At 45.7% G+C, this 27,396-nt stretch overlaps 1 protein-coding gene across 1 annotated transcript in view; it reads left to right on the top strand.

The window, feature by feature from the left end:
• Positions 1 to 26,585, top strand: part of LOC144805874 (uncharacterized) — a 102,662-nt gene extending 76,077 nt beyond the window's left edge. The window contains exons 2-5 of the mRNA XM_078672354.1: positions 2,289 to 2,360; positions 2,987 to 3,040; positions 22,227 to 22,298; positions 22,697 to 26,585. Coding sequence (XP_078528480.1) covers positions 23,754 to 25,151 — 1,398 coding nt within the window. The 5' untranslated portion in view covers positions 2,289 to 2,360; positions 2,987 to 3,040; positions 22,227 to 22,298; positions 22,697 to 23,753 and the 3' untranslated portion in view covers positions 25,152 to 26,585. The remainder of the gene's footprint in view (positions 1 to 2,288; positions 2,361 to 2,986; positions 3,041 to 22,226; positions 22,299 to 22,696) is intronic.
• The last annotated feature ends 811 nt before the right edge of the window (positions 26,586 to 27,396 follow it).

The raw sequence follows: 27,396 nt of genomic DNA, 5'->3' as shown, positions 1-27,396 counted from the left end.
CATGAATCAGATAGCACCGAATGGGATGTCTCAGTCAATGGTCCCAGCCCAACTGGCCTCTGTACCGAGCATGCAGATTCAAAGGCAGATATATTGGAACATGCCTTCAGTCCCGATGGCCCCACAGCCCAGTGCAGACTAAAACGCCAAAATCTCAACAAATTCAGAATTTCAACAAATTCCTTTAGTGATTAATAAGGATTTTCCACATTTTGCATCTACACTAGGAGTTTTTACTGGACTGAATCAGACACAATGACGGTGCCTGAGACGGGAGAAGGGTTGCATGCTTGGGGCAGTCCTAGAGGTCACCCAGAGCGGCCCTTTTGTAGAAGAAGAAAATGGGAATCCAGCATCTCTTTTAATTTTAATCAATAAATGTGCTACCCGTTCCACAGCCAGACTGATGGGAGCGCCCAACCCACCCCTCTTGGGAAAGGAGTCCAAGTTGTAGGCGTTTCTACTAAACAACTAATAAGCTGTCAGCAAATGTTCCCGTACAAATTGGGTCAATGTGATTAAGATCCAGTTATGATGTTAGGGAATCACCTTGTAAAATTACTTATGGCTTTTTGGGGAAGAGTCACAATTAATGATTCATTTTGTAGGTGTGGTTTATTACATTACATTATGTTGTGCCATGTTTTCATGACTCTTCATTGATTGCTGTCAATTTTACCTCATCATGAGCCATGTCAATAATGTGTTCTCTCAGTCTAAAAACGTATAAAATGTACTGGTTTGGGATATTTGCTGGAATTGTTTTATTTTACACTTTTCCTAAAGGCAGACTACATGTCATTCCTCTTACTGATTTTGTACTTAATAACTTTTCCTTGATTTCTAACTAAGCATGTCCTATGTCAGTTTGCCATTTGATATTATAAAAAAAGTTTCTTATTTCTTAGCACACATTTATTGTGGTGGTCTGTCTATTGACTTTACAGCTAAAGTTGTTTCTGATTCTGGCTTTTGATATACTTTAGAGGTTACCATTATGTGATCCTCCTGCAAATATTATGATAATTATTTCTCTGATTGAGTAACCATGTTTTTGCCTTCAGTAATTATTTGAAACCTTTAATATAGCTTTGTAGCTTGTTGTAGCTCCAAAGGCAAGGGCCTTTACCAAGGGAGCGGTCCTTTAATGGGCAGTATTGCCAGCGACGGCTGACTATAAGGTCATTACACTGTTTGCCCTATGAGGGCAGAATGTGTTAATTAATAAAACAACGTTGTCTCATAGACCGAGGGGCTTGAAACACCTCCGGTACTCCGAACTGCTGTAAGTGTGAATGTTGAACAGTTAACAGCCGCAAGCAGGACCACGGCGGTTAATTGTTGAACATTCACAGCAATAGCTGGTAAAGGAGGCTGAAGTCAGCCCCTGGCTCTCCCTGGGCGCGGCTAAACTGCTTTTCATCATGCAGGTGAGTCGGGAGATGCAGGAGATGAGCAGAACCCCCCTCTTCCCCCTGAGACGCCAGTGACACTGCAAACTGCGGGAGGAGGAAGGTGTGTTCCCTGCTGCAGGTTCTATCTTCTGCCTTCTCCTGCCCAATCCATATATTTTGGAGAGGCAGAGGCTGTGTATTAGGACATTGTAATGTTGAGAGCAGCGGGCCTATATCAGGTTTTAGACGCTTCTGCTGCTCTGTTGTTTTCAATAGATCTCAACATTCCGATGTTCTAAGCTTTGTCTTATAAAGGATTTATTTCAAATTCTATTCCTTGGGTCACCATCCTATATGGCTCATAAGACCCTGACCCTCCACATCATCCCTTTAGATAATTTATCAATAAAAAGCGGCAACACATTGATGCCTTGTTGCTTCCATTGCTCAGCATTCAAACTCTACATCAGCTTGAACTTGAATTGCAGTTTCTCCGAGAGCATGGTTTGTATAGATCTAAGAGTGTGGTTGACTGATTTATGAAGTGTGGGCAGAATTATGTACAAGGACATTAACATACTTTTGCTAACCAGATTCTTTTGATTTGCAAGTTTCATGATCTTTAAATGGAAAGATGTGGTTATGAAGTGGACTGGGTTGTTAGGGTTTGTTCTCTGAGACTGTGGGTGCACTCTATATTCACAGAGACCTTTTCCAGCAAGGGACCATGGTTCTTGGTGAACCAAAAAAGTACTTATTCATTAACCATAGTTGCTTCACAATGGCCTCCAGAGAACAAGAGATTCTTTTGTTTTGTAAGTTCAGGACGGTTATTTGGAAGATGGGCTGAAGTGTGATTGCCGACACAAAACTATTTATTTCCTTCCTTTCAAGGTATTCTGGGATGACCAGGCAGTGCAGCGTGGCTGCCACCCTTGGAAGAACACAAAATAAAATAACTGCCAGGTAAGAATTCCAATAACTCTAAGTTTCCTTTTCCCCTGTTTCTTCTTTCGCTATTCCCTTTCTTGTTCTCTGTTTTGTTTTTGTCTCTTCACTTCAACATTTGACTCCCTGTGTGCACTATTCTTGTTGTTATCAAACTTCTTATAATTACCATGTTGGGTTGTAGTGCAAGGTCAGTTCCTTTTAGGTCAGTTTTGCCCAGCAGATCCTTAACTATTGGCACATTTGTCTCATCCTCTACACCACGTTATACTATCCTCCCTTTGCCCGTTCTTTCGGCATCTTTTCTCTCTGGATCTGTCTTCCATCTCTTTACGCACTCCCATCCTGCCCTTTTCTGTCCTGTCTACTACAAGCAAAAGACACAGTACATATGTGTGGACACATGCACACAAGGCTTGCGTAGGGTGGTGCAACCGGTGGAGCCGCACCTGGTGCTGACCTTGGGGGCACAGTGTTTAGATGTAACTTATGGGTTCACACGCATCTGCTGCACAGTTTCCTGTGCTGGAACATGTGGTCAAAGTGGAAGATAGCTTTTTTTCTCTTTCCTCTATTTTGTGTTTTTCTTTTCTTGACCTTTTTTAGTTTCCTTTACTGTTGTGCTGTTTTTTTCTCTTTTTCAGATGTTGCAGTGCATGGGTCCTGTCGGAGGAGCGTGATGAGTTCTGAGCCACCAAGTAAGTCCTTATCATCCGCACAATTTGAAATTGTGAATTCCACTGAGCTAACTGGACACAGCGTCAGCCTACAGTGGCATTTAAAGCACTGAGTGCAAAAAGGCCAATTCCTTTGGTCAATAAAATGTCCCTTCCTAGATCACTGGAAAAAAGGAATATATGAATAGTTTAAGTGAGTAAGGGAGTAAGTAACATCTAATAATTCATTAAAAGAATTACAAATATCTCACTAGCATGCCAGCCTGTTTCACAGAGAGTGTAAATTGATAGTGTTGGCTGCTTCTGAGAATCTGTGGCGCAATATATGTGCAACTTGAGTTTCTTTCTTAAATATGCACTATGTTTGCTCCCCCATCCTTGATTTCCAGTGATCCCAAGCTCCCGATCTACACTGTTTCACCACGATCAGAAATGCAGCTCAAACTGATTTCCTATCTTGTTTTTGTCAATACTTTCTTTGTGCAAAGTATATGGTCATAAATATTTTTCTTTGTGTTTATTTACAATCTCTGACTCCGTTTCTACAGGTGACTGAAGCATGAACAGAAAAAAGTTTTACATTTAGTGAAACACAATGAAAAGGATTATTTCAAGTAGAGTTAAAACATTCTGGAGCTCTAGAGAAGAAGCACATTCTAAGTGCCAGGAATGGTGAGGATGTTGGAGCGGAAGAAACTGGTGACTGTGAAAGTTGTCAAATCCCTAAAGTAAACTGACCATAAATGTTTATTGAGTGTCAGTAACTGAGATTGAGGAGAACATTGGGCGCAATTGATGCACACGCAGTGCGCATGGGAATACTCAGTGTTGTAAATTCTGTTTGATGGTTTATGAGAAAAGCTTTATAGACCCAAACCCTCCCCAACAGATCAGCATCCGTGGACGTGTTGTGATGGAACAGAACTGTCAAAAAGACTAATATCCTCGGTTTACAGGTGCAAGCTTTTGTCTCTGTCTCCTGGAGACGAGAGGAGAGAAAAGGTTGTTTAAAAGAAAGTCATTGTAAATGCTCTTTCTCAGATGTCGTTACAGCAAAGACGCTGGATTATCATTTCCAATATAGGAAGATTTTTCCCCACCAAATCTGTATTTTGGGTTGATCCGAGTGGTTTTCAAGTTTCCCAGACCTTCAAACCGTACATGCCTTAGCCGATGAGTGTAAAGTGTAAAAAGCATGTACTGGCACAGAAAGCTTAAAAGGGGCCAGTATTGCACGATTGATAATACATAAAACCACCCTGGCATGCCCAAATCATCTGTCATTACTTGTATGAACAAATACACTTAACAGACAAGCACTACACCTCAAAGACCTCGTCAGGGCTTTTAAAACTCCTAAATCAAATGTAATAAACTGGAGTCACAAAATCACAAGGTATAACTTGGAGAAAATGAATCCACGAGGAGCATCTAAATAAACACAAGGGGCTCCTCAGTGAAAGTTTATAAGAGAAGTTAGATAGGTGTCTTTAAAGGTAGGAACATGATCTCCAGGTAAAAACTATAATTAGTTAAATACAAATGTTATGAAGATCATCTGCAGTGCATTTTATAAGTTAATGTTGTGTGTAACATAAACAAGTACAGACTCTGGAATCAGATTTAGTCTTAAGATGGCATGTATCCAGGAACAGACCCAAATTAGAGAAACAAACAACTTGAATACGAGCAAAGAATGTGAAAGCAGCATTAGTTTTCAATCCCACCTCACTAAACACAAGAGAAATCACACTGGACAAAAACCCTACCAGTGCCCTGAATGCCAGAAAAGCTTCAGTCACAAATCTTCTCTCATGCAACATGCGAAAACCCACACTGGTCAAAAACCATTTCAGTGCTGCACGTGCCAAAAAAGTTTCAGTTATTGGCGAAGTCTGATTCAACATCAGGGAACTCATACTGGACAAAAAACGTATCAGTGCTCTGAATGCTGTAAAGGCTTCAGTCGGAAATACAACCTTACTGTGCATGAAAGAACCCACACTGGGCAGAAACCGTATCAGTGTTCTGAATGCCCAAAAAGGTTCCATCAGAAATTCAGTTTAACTGTACATGAGAGAGTCCATACTGGGCTCAAACTGTATCGCCGCTCTGAATGCCAGAAAAGCTTCAGTCAGAAAATAACTCTCACTAACCATGAGAGCACTCACACTGGGCAAAAACCTTATCAATGCATAGAATGCCATAAACGATTCGGTCTGAAATCCAGTTTAATTTATCATGAAAAAACCCACACTAGGCAAAAAACGTATCAGTGCTCTGAATGCTGGAAAAGCTTCAGTCAGAAATCCAACCTCACTGTACATGAAAGAACCCACACTGGGCAAAACCCATATCAATGCAAAGAATGCCATAAACAATTTAGTCTGAAATCCATTTTAATTCATCACGAGAGAACCCACACTGGGGAAAAACCTTATCAGTGCTCTGAATGCTGGAAGGGTTTTATTCATAAATCTGAGCTCTCTCGACATGAGAATACTCACACTGGACTAAAACCTTATCAGTGCTCTGTATGCTGGAAAAGCTTTATTCAGAAATCTGAGCTCTCTCGACATGAGAGAACTCACACTGGGTATTAACTGTATCAGTGTTCTGAATGCCAGAAAAGCTTCAGTCAGAAAATAAATCTCACTAGACATGAGAGAACTCACACTGGGCACTAACCTTCTTAGCTCTCTGAATGCTGGAAAAGTTTCAGCCAGAAATCTGGTCTCACTCAACCTGCAAGAACTTACCGGGAAAAAACCTTGTAATTGTTCTAAATGCAAGGGAAGGGTCTGCTGGAGATTTAATTTGATTCAACATGAAAATCCACAGCGAGAAAGAAAATTGTCAGTGCCCTCAATGTGACAAAAACTTCAGTTGTAAATGTAAACTTTCTACATAAGAGATACAATGTGGGAGAATAAAAGGTGCTCACTGTAAACCCTGGGGGGAGGTTTCAGAATCACAAAACCTTCAGATGAAGCAGCCACAAAGTCACCGCTCCATTGATTGCCCAACAAACCGAAAAGAAAAGCACACAATGAGGGATGGAAATGCTTGTAATAACTTAATTCCTTAGTAACTATTTGTGGCCTCATTCCATTCAGTGTGTTTTGCTCCCTGAGTGTTTATAAGCAATGACTGACCCACAAAGGCCATTCGATCCTGAACTTTGAGGCCACGCTGCTAGATTCAGGAATGCATGTAACCTCAAACTGTTTCCAGATTTAATGAGCCTCACCAGGGAGCTGCAGCAGGAGTCCCTTTGTCGTAGGTTTCTATGGGACCAACATCTGTTCTGTGCCACTTAGGGCTGATCATTGAGAAAAACTAAAGGTGATGGATGGACTGGTAGTTAATCTCAGCAACATCCCGCCACATCATTCTCTAGTCTTTGTGTAACTACAGACAAGGTCAGCCATATGCATGCCACTCTTGGCCCCATCCCAAATAGTCCTAATGACTTCTGTTCCAAAAGGACACAGCCTCGTATTACAAAGATCCACTGTAGGGGCCTCTTTCCATGTTGTTTTTGCTACAAATGGAACCTGCTTCCCATCTGCTGAGGACAGTTTCACAAGCTTTACAATCACATCAGATACACCCAAGAGAGTCTCACAGATAATCAGGTCTATTCATAAACTACTATAGGATGACTAAAATACAAGAAAATGCGATTCACAAACTACGTGCAGTCGTTCTGCCTCTCCCATCTTTTTCTTTGTGGATTTGTCTGCCTCGACTGCTTAGTTTCTGCACATGTATACTTGTGTGTAGTAAATGTGAGAGGGACAGAGGGGAGTGGGTGTAAAATGTGAACTACTTATGAATAAAGGGGAGGGGCTAAGGAAGGAGTAAGGAGGAATTTAGGGAATCACAAGTATTCACCCACAAAGGAGTAAACCCATTGCTATTTATAAACCACAGCTCTAAAGCCACTACAGCCATAATGTACCTAAAACAATTCTAAATGTACTCCAGCTCAGAGCCGGAGTAAGGGCAACAGCACAAACGGCCATCCACTGGAACTGCAACACACTCCCATAAATAATAATGGAGCTATGGAGGGAGGAGCCAAGCTCGCGAGCGTAATGGTCGCCTTTTAGCTCGGCTCCGTCAGCCCTCCGGCCTGACTCGTATATCCTGCTGCATATCCTGTCCAGAGACGACACATTGCAGAAGAATTAGGAACGCAACATTTCGCTCTTACTCACCGTTTGACCCGGAAGCTCCGACGTGCTGCGGTTCCGAAGTTGTGCCCCCCGAATGGACCGGGGCCTCCGTGGAGCTGGGACCGGGGCCTCGCCTATGTGATCCGGCCTGGTGTTGCTGTGACTGTCGGCCCCGGCCGAAAGAGTGAACCACTGGTGAGAGCCGTTGTGCGAACATCCCGGTGACCCTGATCCGGGCCTGCCTTGGTGGCCGTGAGGCTGGTGCGGGGCACGATGCTCCGGGGACTGATCATGTGAAGGGGTCCCCCCGCCGCTGCTCCGTCCGGCGACCCTGGACCCTCGCGCTCGGACTCTACTCGTGAGGAGCGCCAGCGATAATATAGGCGGACCCCCGCACTGGGCGGTTCTCCTTTTTGCACCAAGGCCGCCATTGCTGGGACCCCCCGGAGATCTGTAAAGTCCTGCATTTCTGAACTGTCCCGAAAGTCGCGGAGGGTGGTGAAGAGGCTGAATTCACAAAATGGCTGCCAACGATCTGGGATGTGGATCACCTCGTGACGGCGGACTTAGGTTGCCGTACTGCACGGGGGCATGGACATGTGTGCGTGAGCCTACGATTGGAGATGTCCTTGATGCCTTGAGATCCTTGCACGCGTCCTTGGCCCCCGGTGCCCCTGTAAACTCGCCGCGATCCGCCGCCATCTTGAGTGGACGCTTCTTCATGCTCCCCTCTTGTCCCAGTGATCCCATTGCCTCGCCCCCCTCGGTTGCTACGAGGGTTGTTACCGCTGTTCATCGACCGGTTTGTAGGCCAGTGGCTTTTGCACCTCCTGCTCTTCGATGTTTGGAGTTTCGGGACTTGGATATCGTGCAGGGGCCCGATCCTCCCCGGGTGCCTGAGAAAAATGGTGGACTGCTGCCTGTTTCTGCATGGACGAGCTCGTATTTCTGTTTTGCAGGGAAACCCCCACATCTCCGAACGGCGAGACTGAACTCCGGTCCTTTACTGCCCGTGTTGCTATTGCTGAGACATTTGAACTACCTATTTGAACTTTTGCTCACTTGCAGACTTATTGACCTCCCTGGTCTACGTCTTTATCGTAATTTCTTTCAATTGTGTGCTTGCCTCGCATCATGTTGCTCACTTCACATTGTCATGTGGCGGGTGGGATTTGTGGTTAGGAAAGGATTGGGGTGAGATACACGACTCCCGGTGGATTATTGGTGTACGAATTCGTGGCGCAGTTGCTTATATTCATAGCGCGGTGGGAGACCCCCCCTGTAAGTTTTATGGCGCTAGAGATCGTGTCGTTCTGGTTCACTCGTAATATGATTGTATGGTTGGGCGGAGGGCTGTGGCCGACCGTATTTGTTTCTGCCCTCTGGCTCCTCCCTCCCATTTATTTCCTTTGCTTCATGTCCTCTTTTTGTCTTGTTATTCTTCTTCTCTCTTCTCTCTACTGCATTTCGGGTTCTGGTTTAGGGTGACAGGCACGCTGTTTGGAGGGTAGGCCGTAGCCTTCTGCAGGGGTGCAGGGTGGGGTGGGTGGGTTGGGTCTTATTTGATGTTTTATTTTCCTCAGTTCTATGGCCCTTTTGTATCTCTTTATTGGAGTGCCGCGTCTGTCCTTGCCTTCCATGGTATGATTGGGGTGGAGTCTGTAGCGTCGCTGATCTTCTTCTTATAGTTCTGCTGTTTTCCATCGCGACTTCCATACCCTCCTCGTTGCTGATACTCCTGCTCTCTCCTGTGTTTCTCGCCACAGGACGCCTGTTTCGGCGTGGCGTTCTTCTTCTTTTAGTCTGTGTTTTCCTTTCCCTCTTTTCTTTCCTCTCTCCCGTCTCATCCTCCCCCCCCCCCTCTCCTCCCCTTCCTTTTCACCCAAGGTCAGTATGACGGGTTAGTCTTGGTGTCGCCGCTTATCCGACCCCTTTGTCCTGGTTCCGATGTGCTACTGGGTGGTGGGCATGCAAAGTTGATAGTAATTGCATATTGATTTGTATTTACCGCACCTGTTTTTATACCTATGTATACAGTGCTGCCCCTCCTGCATTGCGGCCCTATACCCCTTTTTGTTGCCAATGGTTTGTTTGGGGAATCCAGATTCTTCTATGTTGTCACTGAGCCTGTCATACTCCTTATCCCCATATTATAAAATTAACCTTCTATGCTCCTGTTTACTGGCCGTCTAGATCTTCTGTCTTCCCCCCTTCTAGGATTGTATTGCTTATGCTCCTTAATGATTGATTTTGTAATGTTCGCTTTAGATCTTTTGACTGCTCCTTGTATTGTGGCCGGCCAATTTGGTTGTAGGCCCAGACTTGTATATCCTTTTTGTACAAATAAAGGTTTATAAAAAAAAAAAAAAAAAAAAAATAATAATGGAGCTACGGACATTAATTAAAACCCCATAGGAAATCATGTTAAATTAAATATTTCAAACTAGTTAAAAATCTAAATAAATGTTATTCAATGGCAAAAAATATCTAAAAAGTTTACAAAATTCATTATTTTATAATGTTTTAATAACATCTGTTTGATTGAAACACTAATAAAACATTAATTTTTAGAAACTTATAATTACATTTCTTATAATGAATGCCCTACATCACATTTAAAAATTATTAATACATAATATAAATGTTAATTTAGGTGGGACACCTTTAATTGAACCTTAAAACAATTATAATCTTCTATATTTTCAACTTGGGTGGAGTTTTCCCTGTGTAAAAAATATAAAGAATATTTCAATTGTTCATTACACTTGTAAAAAATGTAATATTTTTATGTTAAATAAAAATGCAAATTTTTTATACTTTAAATATAGAACAACGTAAGAAATGCTACTTGTATTTTAATTAGATATTTAATTGATTTTAAATGTAAAAAAAGTTTTTTGAAGATCTGTTTAAAAATCCCAACTTGGTAAAAATTAAAAGATTAACATATGTTATCAAAAACTAATGAATTTTAAAGTATATGTCATTTTATAACATTCTTTTGAAGGTATATGTAGTTTTAAAAGACGAAATACATTATTTTATCTTTATTTTCTAATGGGTTCGATTTTTAAGTCTCTCCCTCTATTATTTTCTAGGGCAGGGTGTTGCATTACCAGTGGTAGGCCATGTGTGGTACTGCCCTTTCTATTGCTCCACTTCGGATGCAGTAAGTTACATTTGTAAATTTTACTCCACCTCTGTTTAAGCGTGCGCAGATGTGCAAGTCCACCCTTTTGAGTAACTTTATACTCGCAATAGCAAATAGCTAAAAGTAGCAAAGTTACTCTAAGGGCATCCTTGCATGTATAGATTACTCACAGATGTAAGGTACCTTTGTGAGTAGCCCTCGAGGCGTCCATCTCGACCTGAATGTTTCATTTTTGTGGTAATGCATAAGTGGACGCAGCACTTGGGCGGTTATTAGAGCGAATTGGATGACCCTGCTTGAGCACCAGAGCACTCGTCCAATGCACTTGTTTGGCTGAAGAGCGGCAACGAATATCTTGCAGTAATTTTCCTGTACTTCCTTCATCACTCCGTCTCCTGAGGGACTCTTGTAGCAGCTATTTGATACTGTAGTAGTAGGATCAGGTACTTTCTCCATTTTGTTAACCATGTTATCATGATTTGATTTGATATTTACCCTTCTCTTCTTCCTTTTACCTGTTGTTGTGTTCACCGGCACATTGTTGCTGAAATCTCATCTGCTGTTAACTGGTTCTGAGGGGCTGTTATTCTTCATGTACATTTTTATACGATGAACAGTTTTTACCCTCGCTGTACGGCTACAATGTAAGCACAGAGAGCCCAAAATCTGAGATCCCTGCACCTTGTTCTTCCTTTATTGGTATTCTACCTTTACAAGTGGATAACTGAGATATGGGTTTGAATCGTTGATTGACCTTTGAACCTGCTGTGATGTAACTTGACGATTGCAAGTTTCATGTTTGAACCGTCAGCGTGAGCTCCAGTACGCTGCTTGTTCTCACACCATGTTCCGTGCTTTCGCTGGGATCATCAACCTTGAACCAGCTCCATAACTCGGAGCTCTGAAGACTTCGCAGCTGTTGTAACTGCCTGAAGTTTCTCGCATTTTGATGCCCGTAAAATGAGGTTCAACTTGATGACCCAACTCTACTTTGTGTTCATTTTGAACTTCAAGCCACTTCTGTGCATCTCGTCAGCTTCTGGGACTGATTGAGCCCAAAACCTTATATTAAATTCCAGTGTTAATCATTACCAGAAACTGGACTTACTGGTGCCACCTTGAGCATGGCTAATGAGGACAACTACTATTTTGTACGTGGCTCCATCATTGAGTCCTTGGGTATACTTTTTTTTCTTAATTTTCCTTTTTTTGTGGTTTTGAAGACAGAACTAACTGTGTCCTTTATTTCCTTTGGGACAGTTGTTTTTGCTAATTAATAATCCTTAAATCACTCACCTGGTTTTGATTTTACTCCTGAGTAATTATTAAATATTCCTTTTTATCTGAACTTGGTTTGAATGTTGAATTTCGTTGTCTCCTTTTACTACATTGTATTGAAATTTGTGACTTCCACTGTTTGCTTTACCTTCGAGCGTGGCCTTATTGATCAAGCCACGTTACCAAAAGCGAGCTAAGGACACTTTAGTGAAAGGCACATTTACCTTTGCTGACCAAAGTATAGGAACAGGAAAGCAAGCTGATTCCAGGAAGCAGACCATCAAGCTGGAAAGGTTACAGTCTTAGGTGGAATATGCACCTACTAGATGCAAAAAGTAAAAACCATGAGGGGAGCTGTTTGCAGCTGTGTCCCCAGAATGTGAGACTGCCGCCCTCTCTCAAACAGTTGAAAGAGCTAAAGATGCACCCTGCAGACATTCCGGTCTCAACAACTAACACTGCCCACTCATGTCATACAACAGTCACACTGTTACCTGAGTCACTTTACCCTGTGCTGTATACTAGCATTTTACAGAAACAAGTTGTGTTGTGTGTTGCGAACAGGCTGTCACCCCCTTTGTATGTAAATGAGCTTCTGTGACCAGACACCCGAGGCTCCCATCTCTTCTAGTGCGGATGATAACATGAGCACTGTAACGTAAGCACAAACAAAAGCTGTATTGAGAAAAAATAGGCTTCCAAGTCACACAACTGTGGTTATGTAGTTCTTTATAACCGTGGGCAATGAACTACGCATTTCATTAAAACACAGAATTCATGTAAATAAATCCGACTCTGCTACGTAGTGGAGTTAGATACTCTACCCACAACCCTTTGATAAAAACAAATTTTCCTTTACATGCTAAAAAGCATATAACGAATACACAAAAGTGAACTTTGAAAAATACCAGGCAATGAGAGAGGTGAATATTTTGAAGTCACCCCTAACCTAGGCGGAAGTCTAGAAATAAACAGACTGCTTTAGATTCAGCCGCCGCTTAATGTGGGTTTACAACCTCGGGCGTTGTTGTGTGCAGGGCTGCAGTCCCTGCATGGAGAGCATGTGGCTTTTCTTGCATGCACTCATTGTGAATGGGTTTGAGCCTCCTGCGTGGTCTGCAATGCGCACTGTGAGGCATGTGGTGAACCATCAAACAAGCTTATGTAAGGGCACACCAAGAACATGAGAATATTGTGTGAGGCCTGTCCAGGGGTGCAGAGGAGGAGAGGCCTGTCCAGGGGAGCAGAGGAGGAGAGGCCTGTCCAGGGGGTACAGAGGAGGCGAGATCTGTCCAGGGGTGCAGAGGAGGTGATGCCTGTCCAGGGGTGCATGGGAGGTGAGGCCTGTCCAGGGGAGCAGAGGAGGAGAGGCCTGTCCAGCGGTTGCAGAGGAGGTGAGGCCTGTCCAGGGGTGCAGAGAAGGTGAGGCCTGTCCAGGGGTGCAAAGAAGGTGAGGTGTGTCCAGAGGGAATAGGTGGTAAGGCCTGTCCAGTTGGTGCTGAAGAAGTGAGGCCTGTCCATGGGTGCAGATGACGTGAGGCCTCTCCAGGGGTGCAGAGGAGGTGAGGCTTGTCCAAGGGCGCAGAGGAGGTGAGACCGGTCCAGGGAATGCAAATGAGGTGAGGCCTGTCCAGGAGTGCAGAGGAGGTGAGGCCTGTCCAGGGGGCTGCAGAGGAGGCGAGGCCTTTCCAGGGGTGCCGAGTAGGGGAGGCCTGTGCAGGGGATGCAGGAGAGGCGGAACCTGTCGAGGGGGTGCAGAGAAGGCATGTCCAGAGGGAAGAGGAGGTAAGGTCTGTACTGTCCAGGGGGGTGCAGCCGAGGTGAGACCTGTCCAGGTGGTACAGAGAAGGGGAGACCTGCGGAGAGGGGGGAGAGGCAGAGGAGGTGAGACCTGCCACTTGCAGAGAAGGTAAGCCCTGTCCTGTTGGGGGAAGGTTAGAGGAGGTGAAGGCACAAAGAAGGTGAGGCCTGTCCAGCGGGTGCAGAGGAGGTGAGGACTGTCCATGGGATGTAGAGGAGGTGAGGCCTGTTTGGACGGAGGTGCAGAGGAGGCGAGACATTTCGGGGGGGATGCAGAGGAAGTGAGGCCTGTCCAGGGGGATCAGAGGAGGTGAGTGAGGCCTGTCCAGGTGGTGCAGAGGAGGTGAGGCCTGTCCAGCTGGAGCAGTGGAGGTGAGGCCTGTCAAACAGGGGGAAGTGCAGAGGAGGTGAGACCTGTCCTGGTGTTGCAGAGGTCCTGGGCTGGGGGTCAGATTAAGTGAGACTTTCCAGGGGGTGCAGAGCTTGCAAGGCTTGTCCAGTCCTGGGGGTGCAGAAGAGGAGAGGCCTGCTCCTTCTCGGGAATGTAGATGATGTGTGGCCTGTTTAGAGTGGGTGTATAGGAGGTGAAACTTATACGGGAGAGGTGCTAAGGTAGTGTGGCCTGTCCAAAGGGTGCCGTGGAGGTGACGCCTGTCCAGGGGTTGCAGAGGAGGTGAGGCCAGTCCAGGGGTGCAGAGGAAGAGAGGTCTGTCCAGGGGTGCAAAGTAGGTGAGGCCTGTGTCCTGTGCTGGGGTGCAGAGGAAGTGAGGCCTGTCTTGAGGTGTGCAGAGGAGGCGAGGCCTGACCTGTGTTTGGGGTTTCAGACGATATGTGGCCTGCCCACAGGGATGCAGAGGAAAGAAGGCCTCCCTGTCTAAAGAGTGCAGAAGAGGTGAGGCTGTCCAGGTCGGTACAGAGGAGATAAAACCTGTTATGTGGCGACGCACAAAGGAGGTGAAGCCTGTCCGGTCCCGGTGAGTGCAGAGGAGGTGAGGCCTGTCTTGGGGGTGCAGACGATGTGTTACTTGCCCATGAGATTGCAGAGGAGATGAGGCCTCCCTGTCTACAGGGTGAAGAATAGGTGAGGCCTGTCCAGGGGAGAGCAGAGGTGAGGCTTGCCCTGTCCAGGGATTTGCAGATGAGGTGAGGCCTGTCCTGTACATGGGGGTGCAGAGGAGGTGAGTCCTGTCCATGACAGTACAGGGGAGTTTATGTGTGTCCAGGGGGTTGAAGAGGAGATACGGCTTATCCAGGGGGTGAGAGGTCTGTCTAGGGGGTGCAGAGGAAGTGAGACCTGTCCTGGACTGGGGTTGCAGAGGAGGTGAGTCGTGTCCAGGGTATGCAGAGGAGGTGAGATCTTTCCAGGTGGTACATATGAGTTAAGGCCTGTCCAAGGGGTGCAGAGAAGGTGAAGCATGTCAAGGGGGGGCAGAAGAGGTGAGGTCTGCCCTGCGCGTTCAGAGGAGGTGAGGTCTGTCCTGCGGGATGCAGGGGAGATGAGGCCTGTCCCTGAGCTGGGGGTGCAAAGGAGGTTAGGCCTGTCCTGAGCTGGCGGTGCATTGGAGGTGAGGCCTGTCCAGTGGGGTGCAGAAGAGGTAAGGAATGTCCTGGGGGTGCAGAGGAGGTGAGATATTACCAGGGGGTGCAGAGGAGGTGAGATCTTTCCAGGGGCCGCAGAGGAGGTGGGGCCTGTCCAAGGGCTGCAAAGGAGGTGAGGCAAGTCCAGATGGCATAGCATAAGACACGCTCCTTGCCATGCTTGTGGCAAACTGGTAGACGGGAACATGATTCAGATGGCACAGAATGGGATGTCACAGCCAATGGTCCCAGCCCAACTGGCCTCTGTACCGAGCATGCAGAATCAAAGGCAGTCAAATCGGAGTATGCCTTCGGAACCGATGGTCCCACAGCCCAATACAGAATAGCATGTCAAATTCTCAACAAATTCAGGATTTCAAAAAAATCCTTCAGTGATTAATAAGAAATTTCCACAACTTGCATCTACACTAAGAGTTTCTACTGAGTGAATCAGACACAATGACGGTGCCTGAGGCGGGAGAAGGATTGCATGCTTGGTGCAGTCCTGGAGGTCACCCAGAGTGGCCCTTTTGTGGAAGAAGTAAATGAGAATCCGGCATCTCTTTTAATCAATAAATGTGCCTCCCGTTCCACAATCAAACTGACGGCAGCTCACAACCCACCCCTCTTGGGAAAGGTGTCCAAGTTGTAGGCATTTATAATAAACAACTAATAGGCTGTCAGCAAATGTTCCCGTACAAATTGGGTCAATGATGAATGGCCAGAAACTTAAACTGTGAGTCATTAAGATCCAGTTATTATGTTAGGGAATAACCTTGTAAAATGACATGTGGCTTTTAGGGGAAGAGTCACAATTCATTATTCATTTTGTAGGTATGGTTTATTAAATTACATTTTGTTGTGCCATGTTTTCATGAACAATCATTGATTGCTGTCTTTTTTACCTCATCATGAACCATGTCAATAATGTGTTCTCTCTGTCTAAAAACTTGTAAAATGTACTGTTTTGGGATATTTGTTTGAATTGTTTTATTTGACACTTTTCCTAAAGGCAGATTACATGTCAGTCCTCTAACTGATTTTGTACTTAAGAACTTTTCCTTGATTTTTATCTAAGCAGTTGCTATTTTAATATTATAGAAAAACGTTTTCTTATTTCTAAGCACACATTTGTTGTGGTGCTCTGTCTATTGACTTTACATCGAGAGTTATTTCTGATTTTGGCTTTTGATATACTTTAGTTTTAAATTTGTTTTATTGGTTTCAAAAACAATGACAGGCAATGCATCGCAGTAGAAAGGCATCTTGTAAAGGAAGCATCCGAGACAGACATATAAGGCTTCTCCACAAATCGAGTCGCAAGCAAGGTACATGCGCCAGGTTATGAATAAGCTGCAGAGGTCATATTTGCCAAGTATAGCAGAGACGCACAACTTCGAGAGCAAAACCCTCAAACTCCCACCACCCCCATCCCCCCCCTCCCCAGCCGGTGTGCCACCAAAGTAGAAAAACAAACGTGAAGCCACCCGTAAGGGGTATAGTTTGTCCCATCAGGAGGTCATGGAGGATCTTCAGGGATTTCTGTGAGGCGCAGTAAGCAGAGATATCTGGGACACGTGATCTCATTGAATTCAGTGGAGAGGAGGGACAGCAATGGCAGCCACACTTTCCGAAACGTGTCTGTGGTTTGCGTGAGTGTAGCTTGAATGCGCTCCATGCCTAGCATAAACCAGAGTTTATGCAGCCATCCCGTGTGGGTGGCCTTGGTAGAGGATCCCCAGAGTGACAGAATGTGTTGTGTTGCTGCCTGCATCGCAATTCCCATCTGGCGCCCTCGGACCGATTTCAAGGGGAAGGTGAGCGCGTTGGGGAGGCCTAAGATAGCATAGGCAGGGAAACTTGGGATTTTGGTATCGAAAGTTTTATCTATGTCAGTTAAAACTGCAGTCCAGTAGTCTTTGACTTCCCGACAGTCCCAGAGGAGATGGGTCATGGTGCCCTGTTCCCCACAGCCTTTCCAGCAGAGCGCACTACTAGCCGGATTCCCCTTGTTGAGTCTTACAGGAGTAAGGTGCCAGTAAAGGGCTAGTTTCACCGCCACTTCCCACCCGCTGTGTTATGTGTAGTGTGAGAGGCCCTAAAGTATATGGAGCTCCATTCCCGAGCCGACAATGTCCTCCCTAATTCCGTCTCCCAGCGTCGCTGTCCCGCCGCTCGACCCGAGTTGTTTGGGGGAGTGAGCATCTTTTAAAGGTCCGATATAAGATGTTTGTCCGTTTCTCTTGTCACCAGCCACCACTCAAAACTTGTCATATGCCTGCTCACCAAGGGAGCATAATCTGGGTGCGTGAGCCAGTGCCTGAGTTGAAAGTACTGGAACAAGTGGGGAGAGACAACATCATAACCCTTTGACAGTTCAGAGAGAGGAAGAAAGCCCTGCGGGTCGAAGAGATGGCCCGCCGATCTGCAGCTCGTGCCTCGCCATTGCAAAAAGGCGCGGGGGTCAGTGCCCGGTGGGAATTCGGGGTTGTCCAGGAGGGGGGTGAGCGGGGAGGGAAAAATTGTCAGTATTCTCTTAACTGCAACCACGTCCCACACGCGTAAGATAGTGGGAGTGATGTGAAACTTCTGGAGGTATTTCGGTCGGTCTTGGCGGCGGAGGAACGGGATTTTCCAAAGGGACGTCTGGGCCATCGCCCAATCTTGAAATAACCATCTTTTTTCAGATTCCGGCCTATACCACTCCACCAGATAACGGATTTGGGAGGCTTGGAAGTACTGCTGGAGATTGGGGATTCCGAGACCGCCCTCGTCTACACCGCGATACGCCAGTTATTTGTGCAGGCGCGGGCGCTTACCCCCCCAGATGAAATGGTGAAAGGCAGCCTGGAGATGTGCGATAGCCCCAGCTAGAGGAGTTACCGGAATGGTCTGGAAGATATACAAAATCCAGGGCAGGGCAGACGTTTTCACTGCCGCGACACGGCCCAGCAGAGAGAGCGGTTGTTTTGACCACCGCACGAGGTCAGCCCGAATGCGGGAGGAGAGGGTATCGTAATTGAGGGAAACCGTTGATTCCGTGGAGGAGGTGAGCATGATGCACAAGTAAGGGAGTTGTGTTGTCGTCTGCAGACCTCTGCCATATGATAGGTGATGCCGCGAATGCTGGGGTTATTGCGAATTATTTGCGCCAGCGGCTCGAAGTAAAGGGCAAATAAAAGGGGTGAGAGTGGGCACCCTTGCCTTGTGCCTCTTTGTATTTCAAAGGGACTAGAATAGTAGCCGCCTAAGCGGACACGTGCGGAGGGACGATGGTAACAACTCGCAATCCAAGATTGGAAGTGACCCCCGAGTCGAAATCGGGCTAATACCCGCTGGTAAAAGGTCCAATCGACGTGGTCAAACGCTTTTTCAGCATCGATGGCGACAAGAGCCGAATCCGATTGCTGGAACTGGGCCTTGTTATGTAGAATCCGCTTGGTGTTATCGCTAAATTGACGGCTCGGGACAAAGCCTGATTGGTCGGGTTCCAGAATCCCAGGCAGACACGACCCGAGGCACGTGGCCAATATTCCAGTGAAAAGCTTCAGGTCTAAATTGAGAAGAGAAATGGGGCGAAATGCCGAGCAGTGTGTGGGATCTTTGCCGGGCTTAGGCAGCACCACAATTTCGGCCGCCAGCATATCGGGGGGGATGGAACCCGGGCCAGTAAAGGAATTGAAGAGCTGGGTCAGGATAGGAGCGAGTAGGGAGCTGAAGATCTTATAAAAACCGTCCGAAAAGCCGTCAGGCCCCGGAGATTTAAGAGGGCGGAGGCGGGAGCTAGCCGCCAGTACCTCCTCCAGGCGGATGGGGGCCTCCAGGGCGTCCACCGTTCCCGGGGAGAGTGCGGTAATCTCCGCTGTCTCCAAATAGCTGTCGATATCCCCGCTCTGGACATTATCAGCGTGGTATAGTGAGGCGTAGAAGTCTCTGAACGTTTCCGCGATCTTTGTCTCCCCCACGACCGCCACTCCATTGTGGTCTCAAAGGCCGGAAATCATTGAGTGTTGTGACTTGGCTTTCAGCGTGCTAGCCAGAAGTCGGCCAGTTTTATTCCCCCCGACGTAGTACGAGTGGCGCACTCTGAGAGCCGCAAATTCAGCCCTGTCGGTATCTAGGCTGGCTAATTGGGCCCTGGCGGCTTTCAATTGCTTCCACACCCGTGGAGCCCCGGTGCGACTGTGAACTCTCTCGAGTTCAGAGACCTGGGCAGAGAGGTCCTCTCGCTTCGCTTTACAAGCCTTAGCCTCTGCTGCCGCTATGGCAATGAGGTCGCCACGGACCACTGATTTCAGCGCTCCCCACAGAGCCGTGATTGGCGTCTCCGGCGTGTCGTTAATGGTTAAGTAATCCGTGATACACGAACGGATTTGTTTAGTTACCTCTGGGCGTTGGAGCAGAGTTTTGCGTAGTCTCCACGCCCCCGGGGGACAACTAGGGCTAGGAAGCTCGAGCAGTAGCTCAACGGCATCATGATCGGAGAGGGCGGCAGGGACAATGCTGACGTCAGCGAGAGAAGCGGCCAGGTCGGAGGATCCTAGGAAGTAGTCGAGACTGGCGTAAGTGTGATGCACATGGGAGTAGAAAGTGAATTGGGACGCAGTAGGGTGCTTAGCCCTCCACAAATCCACCCAGCCCCGCTCATGTAACCAAGCCCTACCTGCACTGGAGAGGGCGCCCGTGTCCCAATACCTGTGCCGGATCTGTCCATATGAGTGTCCAATACTAGGTTGAGGTCCCCCCCCCAAGGAGCAAGAGGGGGTCGGGTGAATGAAGCGCCTCTGAAATGGCACCCTTCATGAAGGGCTCCTGACCTGTGTTAGGGGCGTAAAAGGAGCCAATGGTGAGGTGTTGATCGCCTATGTAAAAGGTGTAGGCAAGGAATCTGCCCTTAATTTCCCCCACTTTATCCCCTATTCGCCCTCTGAAGTGCCTAGAAACCAGAATGGCCATCCCCGCCCTCTTCGATGGGAGTGAGGAGAAAAACTGCTGTGGAAAAACGCGGGAGCGCATCCTATACCAATCTTTCGTAAGCAGGTGGGTCTCCTGAAGTAGACAAATCCCCGCCTCGGAGTTTTCTAGATATGAGATCACTGCCCTCCGCTTTATGGGATTGTTCAAGCCCTTCATGTTAAGGGTCAACACTTTCAAAGCAGAATTAGCCATTACAAATCAGGTAAAGGAGAGGTTTTGTATGAGGATGACAGTGACACGCCCTGAAACGAGGGTAAAAGATGACAAGCCCAGAATATGGAATCCCCTGTGACACACCGGCTCCCCTCCCCGCCCCCCCACCCCCAAAAAAACTCCCGTCCACCCCCTCCATCCCCAACCCCAACAAACCCCCAGACCCAATAACCAGCCTCCCTCCTCCCTCCACCCGGACCCCAAAGGCCCAAATGTGTGGATACAATGTCCCAGTCCTGTCAGTCCGACACAGGTCTGTGGTAACAATACCTATTGGGGTGATGTCCACTGGCGGCCTTCGTGGCCCCCCGCCCGTCCCCCCCGCTCAGTGTGCAACAGTGCTGTGATACTCCCCCCCCCCGATAGGAGAAATCAATCAGAGGACGATGTCTCTTTGGCCACTTCCAAAATGGCCGTAGCTCTCTCCTGTGAGATGACGTGGGGTTCAGGCTTGAAGCGTAGGTCTGAGGATCGTCTTCGGCCCACCGTTTGCCAGCCTCCCCGGGAGGGTCCCTGGGAGGACCCCACTGGCGATGCGTCCTCTACCATCTCAATGCCCAGTAGTGTGCAGGTATCCTTGAGTGAACGCAGCTGTTGTAGGGCTCCATTCCATTTGAAGATCAAACGAAATGTGTGTCCCCAGGAGTAGGGAACCTCTTGTTTACGCAGAAAGTCCGTAGCCACTTGAATGCCTTCCTCTTCTGGAGAGTGATAGCAGAAAGGTCCTGATACCAAGCGATGGGATGACCGCGGAACTGAAGGGGTTGGTTCCGCCGAGCTTTTTTGATATACTTTAGGGGTTACCTTTATGTGATCCTCCTGAAAATATTATGATAATTATTTCTCTGACTGAGTACCCATGTTTATGCCTTCAGTAATTATTTGAAACCTTTAATATAGCTTTGTAGCTTGTTGTAGCTCCAAAGGCAAGGGCCTTTATCAAGGGAGCGGTCCTTTAATGGGCAGTATTGACTGCTACGGCTGACTATAAGGTCATTAAACTGTTTGCCCCATGAGGGCAGAATGTGTTAATTAATAAAATAACAGTGTCCCGGAGACCGAGGGGCTTGAAACACCTCCGGTACTCCGACTGCTGTAAGTGTGAATGTTGAACAGTTAACACCCGCATGCAAGACCACAGTGGTTAATTGTTGAACATTCACAGCAATAGGTGGTAAAGGAGGCTGAAGTCAGCCCCTGGTTCTCCATGGGCTCGGCTAAACTGCTTTTCATCATTCAGGTGAGCCGAAACAGATGCAGGAGATGAGCAGAACCCCCCCTCTGCCCTCTGAGACGCCAGTGACACTGCGAGCTACTGGAGGAGGAAGGGGGGAGGCTCCTGTGTGCCCTGCTGCAGGCTCTATCTTCTGCCTTCTCCTGCCCAATCCATATATTTAGGAGAGGCAGTGGAAAGAGCAAGGAAGAGGCAGTGGCTGTGTATAAGGACATTGAAATTTTGAGAGCAGCGGGCCTATATCAGGTTGTATAGGCTGCTGCTGCTGCTGCTCCGTTGTCTTCAATGGAGGTCTAAACATTTCAAGGTTTCAAGCTTTGTCTCGTGAAGGATTTATTTATACTGACCCTCCGCATCATCCCTTCAGATAAGTTATAGATAAATAGCATCAACACGTTGATGCTTTGTTGCTTCCATTGACTGTCTGGTTGACTGATTTATGAACGGTGGGCAGAATTATGTACAAGGACATTAACATACCAATGCAAACCCGATTGTTTTGATTTGCAAGTTTCATGGTCTGCAAATGGAAAGATGGGGGTTATGAAGAAGTGGACGGCTGTTAGGGTTTGTTCTCTGAGTCTGTGGGTGCACTCCATATTCACAGAGACCTTTTACAGCAAGGGATCATGGCTCTTGAACCAAAAAAGTATTTATTCATACCCATATTTGCTTCACAATGGCCTCCAGAGAACAAGAGATTCTTTTGTTTGTAAGTTCAGGACGGTTATTTGTAAAATGTGATGAAGTGTGATAGTCGTCTGACGCAAAACTATTTCTTTACTTCCTTTCAAGGTATTCTGGGATGACCAGGCATTGCAGCGTGGCTGCCACCCTTGGAGGAACAAAATATAATATAACTGTCAGGTAAGGATTTCTATAGCTCTTAACAGTCTAGGTGGGCAGGGGAGTAAATAACATCTGATAATTCATTAAAAGTATTACAAATATCTAATTGTGATGCCAGCCTTTGCCACAGAAATTGAAAATTGATAGTGTTGGCTTCTTGTGAGAATCTGAGTCACAATATATGTGCAACTTGTGTTTCTATCTTTAATATTAAAATACGTTTACTCTCACATCCTTGAGTTCCAGTGATCCGAAGCTCCCGATCTACAGTGTCCCCGAGCTGTTTCACCACTATCAGAAATTATACTCAACTGATTTCCTAGCTTGTTTTTGTCCATACTTTCTTTTTGCAAAGTATAAGGTCACAAATATTTTTTCTTTGTGTTCATTGAAAATTTTTGACTCCATTTCTACAGGTGACTGAAGCATGAACAAAAAAAAGAAGGTTTAAATTTAGTGAAACACGCGAAAAGGATTATTTCAAGGAAAGTTAAAACATTCTCGAGCTCTTGAGAAGAAACACATTCTATGTGCCAGGAATGGTGAGGATGTTGGTGCGGAAGAAAATGGTGAATGTGAAAGTTGTCAAATCCCTATAGTAAAATGGCCATAAATGTTTATCAAGTGTTAGGAACTGAGATTGAAGAGAACATTGGCCTCAATTGATTCCCACGCAGTGCACTTGAGAAAAGTCAGTGTTGTAAATCTGTTTGATGGTTTATGAGAAATGCTTTGGAGACACAAACCCTCCCCAACAGATCAGCATCCGTAGACGTGTTGGGATGTGACGGAACCGTCAAAAAGACTAATATCCTTGGTTTACAAGCGCAAGCTTTTGTCTCTGTCTCCTGAAGATGAGAGGAAAGAAAAGATGGTTTAAAAGAAAGTCATTGTAAATACTCTTTCTCAGATGTCGTTACAGAAAAGATGCTGGATTATCATTTCCAATATAGGAAGATTTTCCCCCACCAGCTCTGTCTCTTGGGTTGATCCGAGTAGTTTCAAAGGGTCCTGTAACTCCAAAGTCGCTCATATACCTGTCTTAACCACTGAACAAAAAAGCATATACTGGCACAGAAAGTATAAAAGGGGCCAGTGTTACGCTATTGATAATTCATAAACCACCCTGGCATGCCCTAATCATCTGTCATTACTGGTATGAACAAACATACCTAACAAATGTGATAAACTGGAATCACTAAATGAGACTCATTAAACTTGAGAGAATTCACCCGGGCATAACTTGGAGAAAATGAATCCATGAGAGGCCTCTTAATCAATACAAGGGGCTCCTCAGTGAAAGTTAATAAGACAAGTTAGATCGGTGCCTTTAAAGGTAGGAAAATGATCTTCAGGTTAAAACTATAATTAGTTAAATAAATGTTAAGAAGAGCATCTGAAATGTATTTTAGAAGTTAATGCTGAGTTGTAACATAAACAAGTACACAATCAGAAATCAAATTCAGTCTTAAGATGGCTTGTATTCAGGAACAAACCCAACTTGGAGAAACAAACAACCCTAATAAGAGCAATGACTGTGAGAACAGCTTTAGTTATCAATCCCACCTCACTAAACATGAGAAAACTAGTGCTGGACGAAAACGCTATCAGTGTCCTGAATGCCAGAAACTCTTCAAACACAAATACAGCCTTACGGTACATGAAACAACCCACACTGGGCATAAACCTTATCAGTGCTCTGAATGCGGTAAAAGCTTCAGTAGCAAATCCAATCTCACTTCACATGAAAGAACCCACAGTGGGCAAAAACCTTATCAGTGCCCTGAATGCCAAAAAAGCTTCAGTTTTAGTGGCAGTCTGATTCAACATCAGAAAACTCACACTGGCCAAAAACCTTATCAGTGCTCTGAGTGCCGGAAAAGCTTCAATCATGAATCCAGACTTACTGCACATGAAAGAACCCACACTGGACAAAAACCTTATCGGTGCTCTGAATGCTTTAAGAGCTTCAGTCATAAATCTAGCCTTACTGTACATGAAAGGACCCACACTGGCCAAAAACCTTATCAGTGCTCTGAATGCTGTAAAAGCTTCAGTCATAAATCCAGCCTTACTGCAAATGAAAGAACCCACACTGGGCAGAAACCGTATCAGTGCTCTGAATGCCAAAAAGGTTTCTATCACAAATCCGGTTTAACTCAACATGAGAGAAAACATACTGGGCTCAAACCCTATCAGTGCTCTGAATGCCAGAAAAGCTTCAGTCAGAAAATAATTCTCACTCACCATGAAAGAACCCACACTGGGCAAAAACCTTATCAGTGCACTGAATGCTATAAAAGCTTCAGTCATAAATCCAGCCTTACTGCACATGAAAGGACCCACACTGGACAAAAACCTTATCAGTGCTCTGAATGCTGTAAAAGCTTCAGTCAGAAATACAACCTTACTGTGCATGAAAGAAACCACACTGGGCATAAACGGTATCAGTGCCCTGAATGCCAAAAAGGTTACTATCACAAATCCGGTTTAACTCAACATCAGAGAATCCATACTGGGCTCAAACAGTATCAGTGCTCTGAATGCCAGAAAAGCTTCAGTCAGAAATACAACCTTACTGTGCATGAAAGAACCCACACTGGGCATAAACCATATCAGTGCCCTGAATGCCAGAAAAGCTTCAGATTGAAACAGACTCTCACTCACCATGAGAGAACTCACACTGGGCAAAAACCTTATCAGTGCTCAGAATGCTGGAAAAGCTTTGGTCAGAAATCCAACCTTACTGTACATGAAAGAACCCACACTGGACTCAAACCGTATCAGTGCTCTGAATGCCACAAAAGCTTCAGATTGAAAAAGACTCTCATTCGACATGAGATAACTCACACTGGGGTAAAACCTTCTTAACTCTCTGAATGCTGGAAAAGTTTCAGTCGGAAATCTGGTCTCACTCAACCTGCGAGAACTCACCGTGAAAAAACCTTGTCTTTGTTCTAAATGCCTGGGAAGGGTCTGCTGGACATTCAGTTTCATTCAACAAGAGAGAACCCACAACATGAAAGAAAATGATCCGTGCTTTCAATGTGACAAAAACTTCAGTTATAAATGTAACCTTTCCACATAAGAGAGACAATGTGGGAGAATAAAAGGTGCTCACTGTAAACCCTGGGGGAGGTTTCAGCATCGCAAAACATTTACATGAAGCAGCCACAAAGACACCGCTCCATTGATTGTCCAACAAACCGTCTACTCAGAAAAGAACACAGCGTGGGATGGAAATGCTTGAATTAACCTTATTCTATTGTAACTATTTGTGGCCTCATTCCATTCAGCGTGTTGTGTTTGCTGAGTGTTTATAAGCAATGACTGACCCACAAAGTCCATTGGATCCTGAACTTTGATGCCACGCCCCCAAGGGTCTGGAATGCATGTAACCTCAAACTGTTTCCAGCCTTAATGAGCCTCACCAGGGGGCTGAAGCAGGAGTCCCTTTGTCGTAGGTCTCGATGGGACCAACATCTGTTCATGTCTGTACAACGTAGGGATTATTATTGAGAAAAACTAAAGGTGATGGATGGACTGGTAGTTAATCTCTACAACATCCCGCCACATCATTCTCTAGTCTTTGTGTAACTACAAACAAGGTCAGCCATATGCAAACCATTCTTGGCTCCACCCTAAATACTCCTAATGACTTCTGTTCCAATGGGACATGGCCTCGTATTACAAAGATCCACACGAGTGGCCTCTTTCCATCTTCTTTTTGCTTCAAATGGAACCTGCTATCCCTTTAACCATGCCTCAGGCCTGCCACGTTCCATGCTTTGGCTCTTATCTCGTCATCAACCTTGAACCATCTCCATAACTTGGAAGCTCCGAAGACTTCGCAGCTGTTGTAACTGCTTGAAGTTTCCCGCATTTTGATGGCCGTGGATTCAGGTTCAACTTGATAACCCAACTCTACTCTGTGGGAATTTTGCACTTCAAGCCACTTCTGTGCAGCTCGTCACCTTCTGAGACTGATCCAGCCAAAAACCTTGCTTCAAATTCCTGTGTTAATCATCACCAGAGACTAAACGAATCTTTGTCTTCTCGAGCATAGCTATCGAAGTCAGCTACAATTTTGTAGGTGACTTCCTGATTGATTCAGTGGATCTGCTTTTTTTCATTCATTTACCTTTTTGTTTGGTTTTGACAGTGGTTTTGCTAATTAATAATGCTTAAATCACAGCCCTCCTTTAGATTTAGCTTCTGAATAATTATTAAATATTCTTTTTGATCTAAACTTGGTTTGAATCTTACAGTTCCTTGTCTATTTTTAATAAACTGTATTGAAATTTGTGACTTCCACTGTTTTTCTTTACCTGCGAGCGCCCCTTAGGCCATACTGCTCAAGCCACGTTACCAAAAGCGAGCAAAGAACACTTGAGTAAAAGACACATTTAACTTTGCTGACCAAAGTTTGGGAAAAGCAAAGCAGACTGACTCGAGAAAGCACACTAAGGTTACTCTCTTAGGTGGCATCTGTACCACCTGTAGATGCAAAAAGTGAAGATTATGAGTGAAGCTGTTGGTATCTGTGCCCCAAGAATTTGAGACTGCCACCCTCTCAGTCTCAAACAGTTGAAAGAGATAAAGATGCACCAGTCAGAGATTCATATCTCAGCAACTAAGACTGCTCGCTATTGCCATACAACACTCACACTGTTACGTGAATCACACTCCCTGTGCAATGTACAAACTTTTACATAAACAAGTTGTGTTGTGCTTTGTGAACAGGCTTTCACCCCCCTTTGTATGCAAATGAGTTTCTGTGATCAAACACCCCTGGCTTCCATTTCTTCTACTGCGGATGATAATGTGAGAATGGTAACGAAATCACAAACAAGGGCTGTATTGAGAAATAATCGTCTTCAAGTCACACAGTAGTTTGTAGTTCTTTATTAGTCTTTTAAATGTACATCCCCCATCCCGTTCCAAGGTAGAGTATAGTTGCTGAAGCGCGACTCTCTCGTGGCCCGCTCCCCTGATTAAGTCCATAAAAACAGAAACAGAGTCCAATTTCCTGAAGAAGCGCCGGGGCGGGTAAACTGGAGGGGTCGAGAAGCAGTATAAATGTATTAACAGCATTTTTGCAACTTTCACTCTACCC

This window comes from Lissotriton helveticus (genome assembly GCF_964261635.1).
Source record: "Lissotriton helveticus chromosome 1_1 unlocalized genomic scaffold, aLisHel1.1 SUPER_1_unloc_31, whole genome shotgun sequence".
In the NCBI taxonomy this organism is placed as follows: domain Eukaryota; kingdom Metazoa; phylum Chordata; class Amphibia; order Caudata; family Salamandridae; genus Lissotriton; species Lissotriton helveticus.
The sequence above is the reverse complement of the archived record's forward strand: the minus strand, read 5'-3'. Positions and strand labels throughout refer to the sequence as shown.